Below are 17,926 nucleotides of genomic sequence, written 5' to 3' on the forward strand. Positions count from 1 at the left end.
CACACGGACTGTTCAAAACCAATAGTGTTGAAATGCTCGATATATTCACGGATAAATCTTTTCTTATTTTATTAAAAATACTTTACTAAAATATGATTTTTTGTATATGAAAGACTTATAATGTTAACTGAAAGACTACCAAATTTCGTGAAGATATACACACTATATTAAAATTTAGTAGTATCAGATGTATAAAAACTTTAAACGAGTACAAAGAGGTCACGTGGTCGGTCAAATCGACCGATCCCGCATTGAGAGAATTTAACGCAAGAAGTTATAGCAGTTATCATAAAACTGCCTTGTTTTATTAATATGACATTCCACCATGTATAAAACGGAACATATTCAAATCGTGATTTGTGAAACTTGGAAATGGAAGTTTTATTAACGTAAAAGAAAGAAGGCACTACCAAAGGGACCGCTTAGAACCCAAAACAGTTATCACAATTAACAATAACAATGCCATAGAGCTGGTTCATGGGGTTTCACATGAAACTGCAAAAAATAATGAAAATGTTCCGTGATTCTTGCACAGAATGATAGCAAGATATTTATTTCAAACCATTTTACTCTGTTTAGCTCTTTTTTAAAGTTTTCTCTTTAGTTCTACATAAATAACAATATTTTCATCCTTCACGGAAAATAGCGATTTCTCTCTGTTTTCTTCCACTCTAATGAACGGAAGATAAACTACCTCTACATAATAAAAAGACTGAAGTTTAGATTATAGTGGTACAATAAGAATTACGCTACAGTATACTACCAACCCTTATGGGACTCTGTGCAAGAGGCAATAACAACAACAACAACATTCCGTGGCAGTAATTTAGGTTTAAGATCTTTCAATACTCAAAGAAAATTCGAAGCCTTAAGGACAACCTTGAATAGTCAGAAACTTTTGTTTTTCTTCACCACATATCAAAAATATAACCTTTTTTTTTCTTTTCTCACCTGTCTTGAATCTACGTGATAGGTTTTTGAGCAGAGGTGGATTCAGGTCATAAAACGTTTTGAAAAGAAAAAGTATTTTTGTATTAGGCCTAAGGCTATCTTTTGTTGAAGTGTATCATGGGGAGAATGGTCCTAAAGCTAATGCTTTGAACAAAGGCACACAAACATCATTACCTTCTACTGCAGCTTCGCTTGACTTTAATTATGTTTTCACAGGGAGACATTCTGTTGTCTCTTTTTCATTCTTTCTTTTTTCCTCTTCCAAACAATTTTCATTCGATTGTCATTTCTTTTTTTTTCTTTTTTTTTGTTGGCGGATTGACTTGAAACTTGGTAGGATTTTATCTTTTTTCAATGCTTCAAAATTTTTTTGTCACAATTTTTTCTTCTTTAAATATTTTATGGGGTCAAAGGTAAAACTACACAAAAATGTATATTTTGGACTACAGTGCTGTCATATTTACAGCAATCCAGATGAAAATTGACACAAATATAAATTTTCATGTGTCCAACATATTGACTTACAAAATAGTTGGGGTTGCTCATTTTGAGTCTTTTAAGAGTGTCAGAACTCATAAAAAAAGTATACTTTTGGAGTTTTTGGTCAATTACTCGGACATATTTTGACCAATTTACATGGGATTTGTACAACGATGCTTTTCTACAGGTCCCACATAATTTGTTTCACAAAGATGGTGGACTTACTCATTTTTAGTAGTTATAAGGGGTCAATATGCCACAAAAAGCATACTTTTAGGTGTTTTTTTTGTTTGTTTTTTACAATTACTTCGCCGTATTTCGGTCAAATTACATGAGATTCGGTACAAAATATATTCTTTACAGTTCTCATACATATACGTAAAAAATATATATAGATATACCTATTTTTGGTCATTTTAGCGGGAGTCAAAAGGTTAAAGAAACCCATAATTTTAGAGGTTTTGGCCAACTACTAAGCTATATTTAATTTACGTCAATTTACGTGAGAATTATATATTCTTTGCAGGTCCCAAACAGAGATATAGACACTTTTGGATTTTTTTGTCTTTTGCTCAATTTTTCAGCAAGGAAAGTACAATGGGGTTTTCGTGAACTATTCACGAGTATGTCAACCAACTTACATAGGATTTGGTACAAAGATACCTTCTTGCAGGTCCCAGTCAGTGATTTAGACAGATTTTGATTTTTCTGGGTTTTTCATGATCTTTCTGGTGTCAAAATTGACCGTGATGGCATTGCGTGTCGGATATATGCTGCAATCGCTCGCGAATGTTGGACTCTTTAATTTTGCTATGCCTACTTGTGACACTGAATAGCAGAAAAACAAGAATAAAAATAACATCAAGAATTAATGGCGTATTTGCTTGTTTAAGGCTTATTTCTTATATCTACCTCTCCATAATAAAAATGTATTTCTAAGTAATACAACTTAAAAGTAATTAACTAACTAACCCAAAAAACATTTGAAGTGTCAGTTACTCGATAAGACTAGACAAAGAAGGAAAGTTATAATTTAAACAGAACCTAAATTCACCAAATATGGTTTGGTTTGTTATGAATTTCGCGCAAAGCTTCACGAGGGCTATCTGCGCTAGCCATCCCTAATTTAGCAGTGTAAGAGGGAAGGCAACTAGTCATCACCACCCACCGCCAACTCTTGGGTTACTCTTTTACCAACGAATAGTGAGATTGACCATCACATTATAACGCCCCCACGGCTGAAAGGGCGAGCATGTTTGGTGTGACGGGGATTCGAACCCGTGACCCGCAGATTACGAGTCGAACGCCCTAAACGCCATGCCGGGCCTACCAAATATGACAGTCTTCCAAAGAATGCTAAAAACAGGTAGATTTTCTAAAAGCAGAACATAGTTAATTTGTCAAATTAAAAACGCACTGTCCGTAATCCATATATGGTAAATAGAAAGTCTATCAAAAAATCAATAATTTATTTATGTTAACACCGTTAGATGTTATTTGATTACAATTGTTGAGTGCATATGCACGTTTATAGTTTTTGTTTTGTTTTTTGCAGTGGAAATTTCAAACTATTGAAATTAGAAACTTATTTTTCGTGGATGAGCAGCAGTTACTGATTAACACGATTATCTGTTATTAGTAGTAGAGAGAAGTTATCAAATATTTAATGTAATAAATTATACATTTGACATTATGTAATATAATGTTATTTGGTTATTACTTCACTATTATAATTAATCACTAATCAGCAGGAACGTACACAAGGGGCTAAGCAGGGGGTCCAGGGCCCCCAGTAGCTCTACACATACGAATTGGGTCAGTTTGGTGAGTGTAATGCTGTTTATTTCTATGAATATGATGTATTTGTGCGTGATGGTATTGTTTATATATATATAATATGTGTGTGTGTTTAACCTGCCCCCTCCAATAACGGTCAAATTAAAATTCCTGCGCACAGCCCTGATTATCAGTTATTACATTGGGTTTGTGGATGTGGTCTTTGTTTGGAGAAACCCCTCCATAGTCCTAAAATAAACTGATAGGCAACAGAATGAATAGTTCGATTTCGGAAGCCATTTCTTTTTACTACGGGAAGAGCTGACGCTAAGTGAAAGTGGTGTTCAATACTGATTGCTTGTATTTAGTAAACTTTAATGACAAAATACGCTCACGCTCGCTGTCCCTGAAGCCAACAAATGAAATGCCACGACCACTATTGAATCACGCATCTTGACGAACTTTCCACAAACCTTCCGCTATACGCGAATGCCATCTTCCAAGATCATGTTTAAGCAGATCAAAGGTACAAAGATTCATTGAATCTGAATTAGGGGCGAATGGTAGTGTGTTATGCATGGTATATTTAGTGTTTCTTCAGTTCTTTAGATTTTTCAGGTGAACCTTTCATGTCCACCTAGAATTTTCAAAAGTTTTGCACATGCACGCTTCACGATGTGTGTGTATGTGATTTTTACAGTAGAACGTTCAAGGAATATGATTAAATTCCTTTCGCTCTGGCTGTTTATTGTTCTAGATTTTTCCACTTTAGTGTCATATGCACTTCCTTGTGGGAAAGATTGTTGTTTGTTAGAACACACCAGGAAGGGAAGGACAGTGATCTTTACCATTGGTAGGTCGGATAATGCCTTAAAGTAAAAGTCTCCCTTATTTTCCTATTGGAATGAACGTCTGACGTGGGTAACGCATGTGCAATGAGAGGGATGGCATTATAGAATATTGTATACAATGATATGCTCTCATAGTCTAAAACAAATAACGGGCTACAAGTTAACAAATTGTTAAAGACAAATAAGTCTTGATCTCCAGCGAAACACTGCCTATCGTCAGACTTTACTTGTTAACTCTACTTTGTGTTGTTGCCCAATAAATCTTTATATTCACTTTCCTTTTACATTGCAACTGGTCTTTGTTCAACTCAGTCAGAGTTAGATAATTCATATTTAGCTCCATGGTACTTATCTTGGTGTTTCCCAAGTTATTATGCACTAATCTTAATGTAAGGTCATCAGTGCATCTGATAATACCAGAGAAGGTATTGGGTCAAACACAATTAGTGTGATTTTATATTTTTGGTCGTCTTTTTTCACGAAAACAACCGTATTTATTATGAGGAGCGGTTATTAGCCTTCAAATTATTATTTATTATTTTGCTCCTATTGACTCAGCAGTAAATATGCGGACTTATAACACCAAAAACTTGGTTTCGATACTCTTGATGGGCACAGCACAGGTAGCCCATTGTGTAACTTTATGCTTAACAACAAACAAATAAACAAACATAGCAAATTTATTATTTTATTAACGGTATCAGAATATAGGCTAGCATCATAACTGAAGTTGTTTTGGTTTTTTCCTGCAGAGGTTTCTTTTTTCGTCAACCATAGTATTCACTTTACTGATGAGAGCATTGTTCCGGTTTGTCTTAATGTAGTACCCGAGTTCTTGCTCTCTTAAGCTATATGTTGTGGAAGCTTCTCTGCTTCCATGGAGAACATTGAAAGCTACAATTTCTTTAAAGTGTTGTGTTCTTTGACCTTACATTGTTTAAGAATTTCGCTATACAAATATTCTTTTTCTGAAAAGTCTTCTTCAGCCATAAGTCTGACAAAAATAGCAGCTTTGTACTGTTGAGACAGGAGCGTAACATGCATTGAGGCAGTTATCTGGAAAAATTAACGCAAGAAAATCGCGTTGTCATAATGAAGACATTCAGCTCAAGAGTGTAGTGTTGAATTAAACAACTTCTAATGTTGCAGGAATAGAGTACAGGTCAAATATACTTTATAATCCTTTATAACACTCTATAATTTGGAAACATTTAAGTCTGGAATCTTGGGAGTGTAATATTTATTAAAAATACCTCTGTTGATGAACGATATAGGGAAGGCATTTCTAATCGAGTATTTTTTTTATTGATTACTTCATCAGAAAAATTACAGTAAAAGCTAATAACTTTATAAAGGAGCAGGAATAGAGTACAGGTCAAATGTAATTTATAATCCTGATAACTTTTTATTTGTATTTGGTTCTTGCCTCGATAAAAATAATTTCCTAGCTTGTTTGTTTTGAAGTTAAGCACAAAGCTACACAATGGGCTGTATGTGCTCTGGCCACCACTGGTATTGAAACCCGGTTTCTAGCGTTGTAAGTCCGCAGACATACCGCTGTGCCATTGGGAGGCAATTTCCTAGCTAAAACCCTTCGTATGATCACGAATTTGCTGTGAACCAAACATACAGACATTAAGTTGTTCGTGGTACCATCTGTAGCGACAAGAACTACATTTGCAAATGCAAATCGTTGTTATAAAGTGCAATTAAAACGTTATCTTAGGAATAAACGCCCACAAAAAACAACAACAAAGTTTTGCTTGATTTATAACAATTTTACTTTCTAGTTTATTCCTTCTAATAATAACAGAAAAAGCCCCCTCCCCCCAAAAATAGTATGTTATTTTGAAGGAATATTGTATGCTACAAGTTTTTCAATGTGTTCCTCCTTTTCTTTCGCTATTAGTGGTTGCTGATTTTTGCGGCTACAAGTTGGTATTATTTCCCTGAATTTGAGCGTTCAAAAACTTTATTTAAAAAGTAGTGATTAATGTTATCGTGGAAGGGAAGAAAGGGGTAGAACCTGCAAATGTATTAGAAACACTTAAAGCAATATTTAGGTGCAGTTGACCTAGTTATCTAATCGTTTCACAATGGTTTCAAAGTTTTCATTTTTTGCTCATCTCAGGCATGATATGTTGATCATAGTTTGAGATTCAGTGGTGTTGTTAAGGTCTGGTTTCTGAACGATAGAGGGAAGGCATTTCTAATCAAGTATTTTTTTTATATTGCTTACTTCATCATGAAAATTACAGTAAGAGCTAGTAAGTTTATAAGGTTATTAAATTCATATCCCCCAGTGACTCAACGGAATGTATTTAGGCTTACGACGCTACATATCTGGTTTCGATACCCATGGTGGACAGAACACAGATATCCCATTGTGTAGTTTGCGTTTAGCAGCAACCAACCAAATAAATTCATTTTGTAACAATCAGGTACGAGTGTACTGGAATGACAATACAAACCAAAAAATGATAGAGATTTTATGCATCAATATCCCACTTAATGAAGTAATCAATATTTAAGTAGTCATTTATTATTTCTTGATAACACTAAAGTTAATGGCTTAACGAACATTCAATTCACAAAAACTGCTTGAAATTTGGCCAAAAAATCTCACTTTGTGTTTAATAATAGGACATGTGATCAAATTTGTGGTGTGGCCATGGGCTTAACGCTTGCTCCCATCTTAGCTGATTAGTTGTGTCTGATCCTAATTGGTTGAGTTCCTTTAGCCTATAAGAGATACGTTATTGACACTTTTATTCTATTCAAAAAATAAAGCCATGTCGAAAAATGTCAAGAATATTTAAGTTCTAACTGCAGGAATACCAAGTTTACAGTTGAAGAACAAATTGAATCGAAATTACAGTTTAATCAATTGATTTGTTTAAGAGTAAAAAAAAAACATACTGACAATACCTTTACAGGTATATTACCATTCTTTTTACAGGCATGTAGAATCACAGCAACAAAGCAGGAAGTGATAGGTTTACAAAATCCGAAATTTTGGGAGACTGCTACGGGAGCCATTGCTGTTAACTATTCTGCTTCCTCCTCATCTCCACCTCGCTCAAAGTAAGTGTAATATATCTCATCAAGGAAACTTAATATTGGTATTGTTATGACTACTGACATAAATTTCCAAAGTATAATCACTAATGAAATTAAATTGTTTATTTGTGCATGTAAATTTATCCAATAATGACAAGTATTGGTAAGTCTGACAATAAATTATTGGTTAGGGAGCGTGACTAGCAATCTGCGGGTCGTGGGATCGAAACCCGTAACCCAACATGCTCACCTTTCAGAAACAGGGGCGTTATAATGGTCAACCCAGTACTCGTTGGTAAAGAGTAGTCCAAGAGATGGCGGTGGGTAATATTGACCAGTTGTCTTCTCTCTAGTCTATCATTTTAAAATTAAGGACAACTAGTGCAGATAGCCCTCGAGTAGCTTTGCGCGAAATTGAACAAACCAACCAACAAAGACATTTTAAAAATTATATAATTTTTTTATAATTAAACACTTTTAAATTAAACATTTTTAACAGTAAATAATAACTAGGAAATCAGCCACGACTATATACTAATCTAAACAATGGGAAACGTTTCTTTGTGTATGAATTACTAAAATACTTTGCCAAATTAACTTGGGCAAAACAGACATAACGGGGTATCAAGTTATACCTTATGACTGCTTATATGTTGTAATTTTTTTTGTGTGCAGTATGTTAAACGAAACACAGGGAGAGTCTTGCGCAAATCAACATTAACTTTTTTCGCTCTCAAGCTGAGTGTATCTTTCATATGTGATGTTCTAAGCGTCTTCTGGTTTCTAATGGTATATATACATATAATGTGCTTCAAATACGTTTATTTTCCAAAAATACTTATATACATATATTTTTTCCCCCAGGAATTTGTTGGTTTTTCTTGAATGTAACAAGTCTGCAACAGCTCCTGTTTTGAGAGTAAAAGGATGTGACCCTTGCCAAGGCAATGCCTCTACGAATTTTGTAAGCTTTTCTTTTTTAGATCGTCTCTGGATTGGATGATGAAATCTTAGTCATTCATATATTTCGTAAGCGTTATCTGTTATCATGCATATTCTAGTTATGTTTAATAGTTAATGAACTAAGTAAAGTTTTATACTTTTCAATATAAATTTGGTTAAAATTTTCTTAAAGATAGATTATTTTAGAATATATGCGTCACATGCCCGAAACGTTAACTTATTTCCAATAAGTGGTCAAGTGTTTGTTTGTTTGTTTAAGAATTTTGGCGGAAAGATACACAAGGCCTATTTGCTCTAGCCTTCCCTAATTTTGAAAGGAAAAACTAGATGGAAGGCAGTTAATCAACAACGACCACAACCAACACTTGGACTACTTTTGTCTGACTGAATAGTAGGGTTTAACCTTCACTCTTATAGGGCACTCACGACCCCAAAGTGCGGGGCGCGTTGTGTGCCAACGAGAAGCGAACATTGAATCTTGGATTCAAAGTCTGGGCACACTAACCACAAGGCCATGCTCGATCATGTACGAATTAAGTCCAGTATATGAGATTTCTCTAATAGCTCAGTAGTTATGGGTATCTATGATTGCACTATTTTCTAAAAGAATTATCAATTAAATAAAATATAGGAATAGAACGAATTATAAAAAAATCAGTATTACATATTGCATACAGAACATTCGACTGACAGTGAAACAAGTTCCTAAATTCCCTTTACCTCTCTACCAGAACAAAATGTACCAAGTTAACGAGAGCTTGTGGCAACTTACAATGCTCTAAAAAGGTGTTGTTGTTTATAAAAAAAATCAGTATTACATATTGCATACAGAACATTCGACTGACAGTGAAACAAGTTCCTAAATTCCCTCTACCAGAACAAAATGTACCAAGTTAACGAGAGCTTGTGACAAATTACAATGCTCTAAAAAGTATTTAGGTAATTAGGCTTTGACGTATGAAACAGAACTGTGGCTTCGAATTTCAATTTGGGCAGAACACTTAGACGGATAGATAAATAGGAGTTCAAGACTCACAAACACAAAATTATAAACGATAACTTTAATCTATGTGCTCGAGAAGTAGAATAAAAATATTTCAGTTGATATTAGGGCTCATTGTTTGTTTGCTTGTTACTAAGCACAAAGATATACAATGGGCTATCGTTATTCCGCCACCGTGGGTACCGAAACCCTATATTTAGCATTATAAACCTTCAGACTTAACGCTGGGCCACCGGGAGACTTGGGCTAATGAAAGAAAAAAGTTAATAGATGGTTTCTTTTGTTAGTCATGCAAATCAATGTTTTGTACGCTAAAAATGTGAAGAACAAACAAATTTAAATTAATACACTTGTGTGAGTTTTTATTTCACATACAGAAATTTTTGCCCCCCAGTGGCACAGCGGTAAGTCTGCGGACTTACAACGCTAGAAACCAGGTTTCGATACCCGTGGTGGGCAAAGCACAGATAGCCCTTGTGTAGCTTTGTGCATAATTAAAACAAACAGAAATTCTTGAAGGTTGCTATAATTGCGGCCAAAAGCTTATAAGATAAGTAAAGAAAAAAGTTGGCATGCTTTTAATATATACATATATATATGGATAGATCAATTACTATATCACAAATAAGACTGTTATGTAAAATTTTGTTTCATTTGTAATGTCAAACATGAGTCAAATCATGATAACAGAAAAACCAGATGTAGTAGATTACAAATTACCTTGAAACTACACATTGTAATTATAATTTTACTTTACGTTTTTTGAGAACTTATTTTATTATAATTTGTTTACAGAGGGTTGAATACATTATAATAAAACGATTTTATAGCCTTACCAAGTCATTCAAGTTCATGTTGACACGCCTGTAAAGCACTCTCAGATAACCATGTATCTTGACAATATCCTTGTAGCATAATTTACATTACAAAAGGCTCATTCGTAAGGCTGTCATGTCCAAAGCTTGCCATTTGTTACTGCAGGCCTTCCATAATCAATCTAGTGTACAATAACGACGATATCCTACTGCCTGCCCAGTCCGATCACCAGAAATTCATAGATGCTGCATCCAGTGACCCGATCAATATTTCTTCGTAAGGAATAATATGAATACCCATTTCATTCTCCAGCTACTTGAAGTATGTTCAAAAATGGTACACGGCATGTCACGAAACTTTTTCAAATAAATTTATGATCATCACTGGATACTGCATCAGTAGCAAGTTAAAGATCAGGAAAGTGTACATAAAGGTCAAGGTGGACTCTTATTACTACCACCAATGGTTTGGACCCTTTGTGCTATACAAAAATACCGGATTTGTACAGTAACGAAGTTAGCAAAGTATGGGCTCACCAAGACAAGGTTTACATTCATACCTCACGTTCAACTGTCATTTTTTTCATCCAATCTCCAATATAAAATGAATCAAGACTTGTTACTGTTATCAAGATACATACACACTTCGACAAGTCTACCTCTTATTGTCATTTCTCCCCGGATAGGTATCTTTCATACAGGTTTTAACAGTTGACTTTTCTTTCCTGGATTTGTTGTGGAAGCAAGTTGTGTAAACGTAACCTGTGTCACTTTTCCAGACGATAAATCCTTATTGATTATGTTGGGTAATGTTGCTACTGGCCTATATGTTCGTGGATTCTCACTTGTTACAAGACGCCGCACTCGTTTACCATTGGTAGTGTATGATTTGTTGCAGATCGCTTTCTGAATGTTCCTGGTGCCCCAAGTTGAACCGTATTCCCTTTGCTTTCTAATACCATTAGATACAAGAAATATCCCCATCTTGGAAATTCTAAATCCAAAATCTGAACATATCTGAATGTATAAGTATTTTGCGTCGGAAAGGGCTGTTACATACATACATACCCTTCCAAAAAGCGATCAGTTTTTGGTGGCATCACACTAGTTAGGAAATGCCAAAGTCAAAATGTAGTTCTGAAACATGATGTTCCACTGCGACTTTAGATTGGCTGTGGTTGTCATGTGACTTGCTGATTTGCATATTTAAAATCATTTTAATATTATGATCTCAGTCCTCTGTAGGTAATAGAAAGGTTAATATTTCTGACAACTTGTCTCATACATAGACAATGACTTTACATGGGAAGGAAGTTTGTCTTCAAATCCTAAACGAGGACAATTCATCAGGGATATCTACTGGTAGCGTTTTACTTCTAATGTAAGTAATGATAACAAATCAGCACCATGAAATTAGTACTATTAATCATCAGGGATATCTACTGGTAGCGTTTTACTTCTAATGTAAGTAATGATAACAAATCAGCACCATGAAATTAGTACTATTAATCATCAGGGATATCTACTGGTAGCGTTTTACTTCTAATGTAAGTAATGATAACAAATCAGCACCATGAAATTAGTACTATTAATCTTCATCAACAACAAGAAAAAAAAAGCCCAATGTGTAGCTTTGTGCTTAATTACAAACAAACAAACAACCGCGAATTATCTGTGCTCTGTCCACCACGGGTATCGAAACCCGGTTTCTAGCGTTGTAGGTCCGCAGACATACCGCTGTGCCACTGGGGGGGGGCAATATTTACGGTCAAAAAAGCAGTTGATGTCCTTATGTTTTTATTAAGTTTTTTCTTTTAATATAAAGTAGCAGAAGATTACAATGTTTTGATTAAATTCGTGTCAATTGATCAAGTAATGACAGTAGGGGTGATTCAGAATAGGGGGTTGCAAGTCCCTTTAAGATGAATTTCCAAACAAATTGACCTTTCGACCTAATAAAGAAAGCAACTTTTTCAAAAACTTTCATGATCAGGTGGAAGAACACTTCCTCCTTTCCCCATTAGTAAAAATTCTACATCCGCCCCTCGACAGTCCAATTAGATATAATGGAAATGACACCCAAAATAGAATCCGAACAATAAACATTTCTGGTAGTTTTGTTTTCGTAGTAATTACTTATTCATAATTTTGGCTTACACTAGATTTTAAAGTATATATTAAAGCCAATAAATTAGCGATCTCTATTTCCAGAATATTCCAGTTTGCCTTACGTCTTCGTTTAATTCTTTCTTTCTAATTAATTCTTCAGACATACTATTGAAAGTGGAAGAAAATAAAATAAATTTGTCTCCCCGACGGGTCAGCGGTAAGCTCATGAACTTAAAATCCGAGGCTCAATTCCCCGTGATTGGCAGAACACAGACAGCCCATTGTGCAGTTTTGTAATAAAAAAAGCTTAGGAGTGCAACAAATTCGTTTTAGAGTCAGAATAAAATTGATTATTCAAATAACATAAATTGTAAACCATGAAGATAGAAGTCGTTTTTTAATATTTTAGAAGTGTGGCAAAATATTAGAAGCACAAGAACGTAAAGTATGGTAAAATCTATATCGTTTGTGTTATACACTATATTCTGCTGAATACAGAATTATTCATCGATTCTTTTATTATTACTTTGTACTTAAACAATTATCTATTCCTTGTAATGCAGATTTTTGATATCGGTTCAAGTCTACCTTACCATTGGAATCCTGTATAATATCTGTATAGTTGGCGCCAAAGGAAAAGAAGTTATACCAAACATCGCGTTTTGGCAAGATGTGCTCTCACTTATCAAGGTGAGTTTTTTTATAACATATAAATGATTCCAAACGTACGCATAGTTCATTTGACACCATAAACACTGTAGAACATGCATACTTAATTAATATAACACCATAACCAATTATGTAACAAAATATGTACTAACTACATTTAACATCATATCCAATTGTATACAACAAAATAAATATCCAGTTCATCTAACATAATATTGAGTTATGTAACAAAATACATATCCAATTAACATAATATTACATTCAGTTACTGCTCACGTGAAAGAGGTTATTTGTAAATAAATTTAGTATTATTAAGATCATAAGTCAACTGCACCCTCATTCATTTACCAGCTTGATCTCCTCAAAAGTAACGGAATGGGGGAAGTGAACTCGTTGCGCAGGAGGCTGAACAAATTTAAATTTGGGATACGTTATTTTCTATGTTAACCATGCCTATTGAATTCAAAGATGAAACAGCGACATTCCTTTATAATTATACTATCGTGATATACAAGACTGTTTGGTTTAAATATTAGTGATTAATTTATATTTGTGAGTGAATATTTTATTATTTTTAAGTTTTGTTATAATAAGAGTTAAAAGCAGACGATTGTAGAAGGTTTTTGTTAATAACTAATTGGTGTCGAGAATATAGAAAGTGGCCAGACGACTATGAAATAAAGATATAAATAACGTGAGATGAGCGAGAAACAGCAGCAGACAGACAACAATAGACAGTATTAGACAGCTAAAAGGCAAATAGAATATAGTTGGTGGGAAGTTAAATAACGTAAAAATGATAGGCCTAACTTTTGATATATATATTAGGGTGCAACTAGGAGTGGAAAAAGAAATAAGAAAAAAATAAGTTTATTCCGTCAAAGCAAAATTCTAAAGTAATTGAATTAGCCTGAGTGCACTTTGACAAAAGGAACATAGGATCTTCAGAAGAAAGAAAACCACAATCGTAAGTGAATCACACCACACTAATAATAATATTGCGATAGCATTGGAGAAAATAGTTCGACTTGTCAACTGAGATTCTAAATTAATTGACCAGGCCTAAGTGGACTTTTAACAAGAAGAAGAGAACTATACATATACTGATATAACGTATACGATATGCTTGTATTCTCTATAGTGTGAACACTTTATTGTACATACGTTTAACTTGTTCCGAATATATATATATATTTGAAAACAAGTATAGTGTGTGCTGTTTATTCATCGTTGAATTTATCGCTAACAAGTCACAGACACCTACTGTAGAAGAATCCTAAGCCCAACAACTACATAGTATATATTACTATTGAGAAATATAAGTGAAAGCCATTTATTTCGACAACTGGCAACAAAAGGAACCCATATACATATATATATATAATATTATTTTTTTAAAATCTGACATATATACACAAGACTACATTCCCCGTTCAAAGGAGAACTTCGCTACCAGATCAAAATTTGAAGGCACGTGGCCCCTATCCCTATGCCTCTATGTGCATTTAGAATAAGTGTTAATATCGCGAAAAACAATATTTACAAAAGGGTTTATTTGTTAAGCCTCTCCTTCGTTTCTCGGTACGTAAACGATTCAGAAATATTGAAATATGTTGCATGGGTAGTGCATATTATTGTTGTGTAGCTTAAATGATACTTATATTTATAGTTTTATCATTCCAAACCTTGTTTTTTTTTCTTTAGTGTGTTGATACTTTAACATTAATTTTATACTTACATCAGTTAATATACCAGGTAGCCTAATGGCTTTTAGCATCTGCAAAGTAAGTCGAGTGACAGATTCTAATTCCTTACGGTCTGAGTTTATTTTCCTTAAAACATGCAAATTATACACATTTCTCAATCAAGTAGAAATACTTCAAATGAAGGTAACAGTTTATTTGTTATTTCACTCGAGGTGTTGTTGTTTTTTTTATTTGTTTACTTCTCTAGGACGGATGTCTCTTCACCTTCAACTGCTGCAGAGTAAATGTAAACTACGACAAGCTGTAGCAAAACCAACCAAAGAAAGGCTCACTCAATTTGAGGAATCAGGACATTACCATTAGAATTGGACCGGCCACAGTCTTTTATCACTAAATTATACCATTCAATTATTTTGAAGTAACATTGAAATGTCTCTCATAAACGTTTAAGATACATATTTGTACATTTTTTGTCTGTATGTACTATGTTTACAAACATTGAATCATTTCCAGATGAAATCAATATATTTTTTCTAAAGTGTGTGTGTGAATAGTTCCAACCGGCGTTTTTCTTCTTTTTTATTGTATCAACAACAGTTGTGAAATGTTCGTTAAAGATTAGATACGTTCTGAAATAATGTTAGCCCGAATCAAATGTATTGTATCAACCATACTAAAAATCAAACTACTACTAAGTTTGGCTGTGTTATGCAAAAGATGTGAGGCTTCTTAGGTCTCTTTTTTATCTAATTTCGGAAAAACTACCAAATTAGCACAACTTGATACAGTGATATAGGATGACATTAGGGAGGTGGACCCCCTTCTAATTTAATATCCGGGGTAGCAGAGTAAAACTATGATATCGTACAAAATACTTTTCCTCATTTCTTGACCAATCAGCAACAAACTAATTCCATATCTAATATCGAAAAACCTATCAATGTTGTATATTCCTTAGCATCAGAATGAACTATGTAACCATAATTGTTAGAATTCTTGAAAACAGTATGTCTTTCTTTTCAGTCTTGGTACCTTTATCTATTTGTATTGCACTTTTGATGTTTATTTGTCAAGAAAAAAAAATAGAAGCACAATTTCCTATCCTTTGTAACAAATAAGTTTATATTTCACCCGTCCAACTGACGGGTACTCCAGCTAGTAGTCAAATGAAGAAGAAAAACGAAATTGTTTTTATGAACACAAGAATGAAGAAGCATGTTTTATTTTTTCATCTATATAAATAAATGAACAAAGAAACAACGAACTTTCTGTTTCTCTTCACTTGTATTAACACAGAAACAAATCAAAGAAACGGGCGTTTTGTTTGCACTTTTGTTAACGTTGTCAAGGAAGCGGGTGTTTTGTTTGTATTTTCATCAACATAAAACGTAGAGAGAAATGAAGTTTTGGTTTCACTTTTTTAAACGCATGAACAAAAATAAACTTGTTTTTTTGTCTTCACTTTTAATTACTACCAGAACTACTTTTAGGAAAACATAGCAAACTGAGAAGATAAATTTGTCGATTTAAAGTAGCACACACTGGTCAAGGACTGAACAATCGTATTAACGTGGATCAAGAATTGTTTGCAAACAGGATTCTGAAAACTTACCGGTAAACACATTTGTTTGTAACAAGATAAAACAATTTTATGATGTTTATTACGTTTTTATTAAATTAGAAATTTTGGGATAAGTTAAGTAGTCACTCCAATAATGTCAAGTACACTCTTCTAATAGTCATTTTTATTAGGACATAAATAATTCGGTATAATGTTTGGAAAGATTTGACAATACATACATAATGATTAAATTTACTGTATAGGTTGTGATGTTCTTTTGTATACTTATACTAACATATTAAAAACTGAGACGAAGAGGCTCTTGTCAATGAGTATATATAGTAGAAAGTGGTCAGGAGCAAACGTAAAAAATAGAAGTTCCCCCTCCACAAGGGCTATATATATAGGGCTCTATTTATATATTGCATAAAACGGTTTTGAAAGTTGGCCAATTAATTAGCCTGCTTAGTGATGCTGATCAAATTATCATGGGACTTTTTCAGATAAAAAAGATGTAAGTTTATAAAATTCAAGAGAAAAGTACCACCAAGCTGCCACATCACCAATTGTGAAGACAATTTTTTAAAATATTTTATATTTTCAGGTGCCCTGTTTTATATGATTCATAATATTTGTTTTTAGACGAAATGCTTTTTTTGGTTCACATCTCTTTGTTTTCCAGTTGCTATTAAAAAATAGTTTGTATTTTCTGGGACCTCGGAGCAAAGTGGCTTGATGCCCTCCCTCTTCTCTGAGTTGCCCAGAAAGTCTACAAAACTTAATACATGTAAATTAAAATAGGATAGTCACTTTTGTGTAATAAAATGCTCTAAGATTTATAGTTACTGTAAATTTCTTTTTAACAATTTCTTATCCCCTGATGGGTCAACTATAAATTTATGGACTTAAATGCTAAAATCGATTTCTCACGGTGGACAGAGCACAGAGAGCTTATTTTGTTGTTTTGCGCTGGAAAAAACAAACAAAAAGAACACAATTTATTATATTATACTCATTTCGAAAAGAAATAATATATCCAATAACTTAATTTTCGTTTTCTACAGTAGTTTGATTATTTTTTGTCAAAGCATAAAACATTTCCTGTGTTATTAGAAAGGATAAATTAGGAAAGTACAAGCAAATAAGTATGCACGGTATAAAGGAAATACAATAAGCAGTTTTGATACTTCTGTCTGAGTTGTTTTGAAAAGAACTATAAGGCCATAGAAAAGTTGTGGTTCATAAGTATAAGACAACTTGTTGTACATTTATGCAACCTGCTTTTGTTGTCGTTGTTTAATGATGATGCTTAAGAAAAACGACATTATAATTTGTTTTTAGTAGCAGCGCATCAAACTTGTTTATAAACGCCCAAAAATGTTTAACTGTGAAAAGTAAGCTTTATCTATTTCTTTAAAATGATATTTCATGCTTAAACAAGTTTGAGGTCTTTAGAGAATTGACATTAATGTATGCAAACATTACAAAGAAAAGTGACCCTTCACAGTAATTTTGATCATGATGTAAAAATCATATTAAAGTATTTATTACTGTGCGTCTTTGAAGGTATAAAAACGTACACTGTCTTTTAGTAACAGAAAATAAAGTTCTTGAACATTTTTGATTTGGATTCCAGCTTTAGTCTTTTTTTGTTATTTTCAAAAACCACCCTATGGCTCAGTGGTCAACTTGAGAGTTTAAGATACTAAGATAGGGATCTCAATCCCTGCAATAAGCACAGAGCAGATGGTCCGTTTAAAAAGTTAGGATAACATTTAGTATTTGTAGCGCCAACAAAAAATAAATTGTTTTACATTTTTTAAATTTCTGTGATAAAAATTATTAAGTACGGTAGTACATAATAGTAGGAATCGTCATGTAACAAAATGGCGGCTATAAAATTCGCCCGTTTAAAACCACCTTTAAAATGTCTGATTATTAACAATCACTATTTCATAGTATTGGCTAAGCAAAACTAAAGC

The 17,926-nt window shown here is 33.5% G+C and overlaps 1 protein-coding gene across 1 annotated transcript in view; it reads left to right on the forward strand.

The window, feature by feature from the left end:
* LOC111085794 (cation-dependent mannose-6-phosphate receptor-like) overlaps window positions 1-15,661 on the forward strand; it is a gene marked incomplete at its 5' end in the record, with an annotated part of 18,524 nt that extends 2,863 nt beyond the window's left edge. The window contains 5 exons of the mRNA XM_022386019.1: window positions 7,018-7,142; window positions 7,983-8,082; window positions 11,189-11,280; window positions 12,572-12,698; window positions 14,631-15,661. Of these exons, the coding sequence (XP_022241727.1) occupies window positions 7,018-7,142; window positions 7,983-8,082; window positions 11,189-11,280; window positions 12,572-12,698; window positions 14,631-14,690 (504 nt within the window). The remainder of the gene's footprint in view (window positions 1-7,017; window positions 7,143-7,982; window positions 8,083-11,188; window positions 11,281-12,571; window positions 12,699-14,630) is intronic.
* Window positions 15,662-17,926: the final 2,265 nt, after the last annotated feature.

Source organism: Limulus polyphemus, unplaced genomic scaffold (assembly GCF_000517525.1).
Source record: "Limulus polyphemus unplaced genomic scaffold, Limulus_polyphemus-2.1.2 Scaffold621, whole genome shotgun sequence".
Lineage (NCBI taxonomy): Eukaryota > Metazoa > Arthropoda > Merostomata > Xiphosura > Limulidae > Limulus > Limulus polyphemus.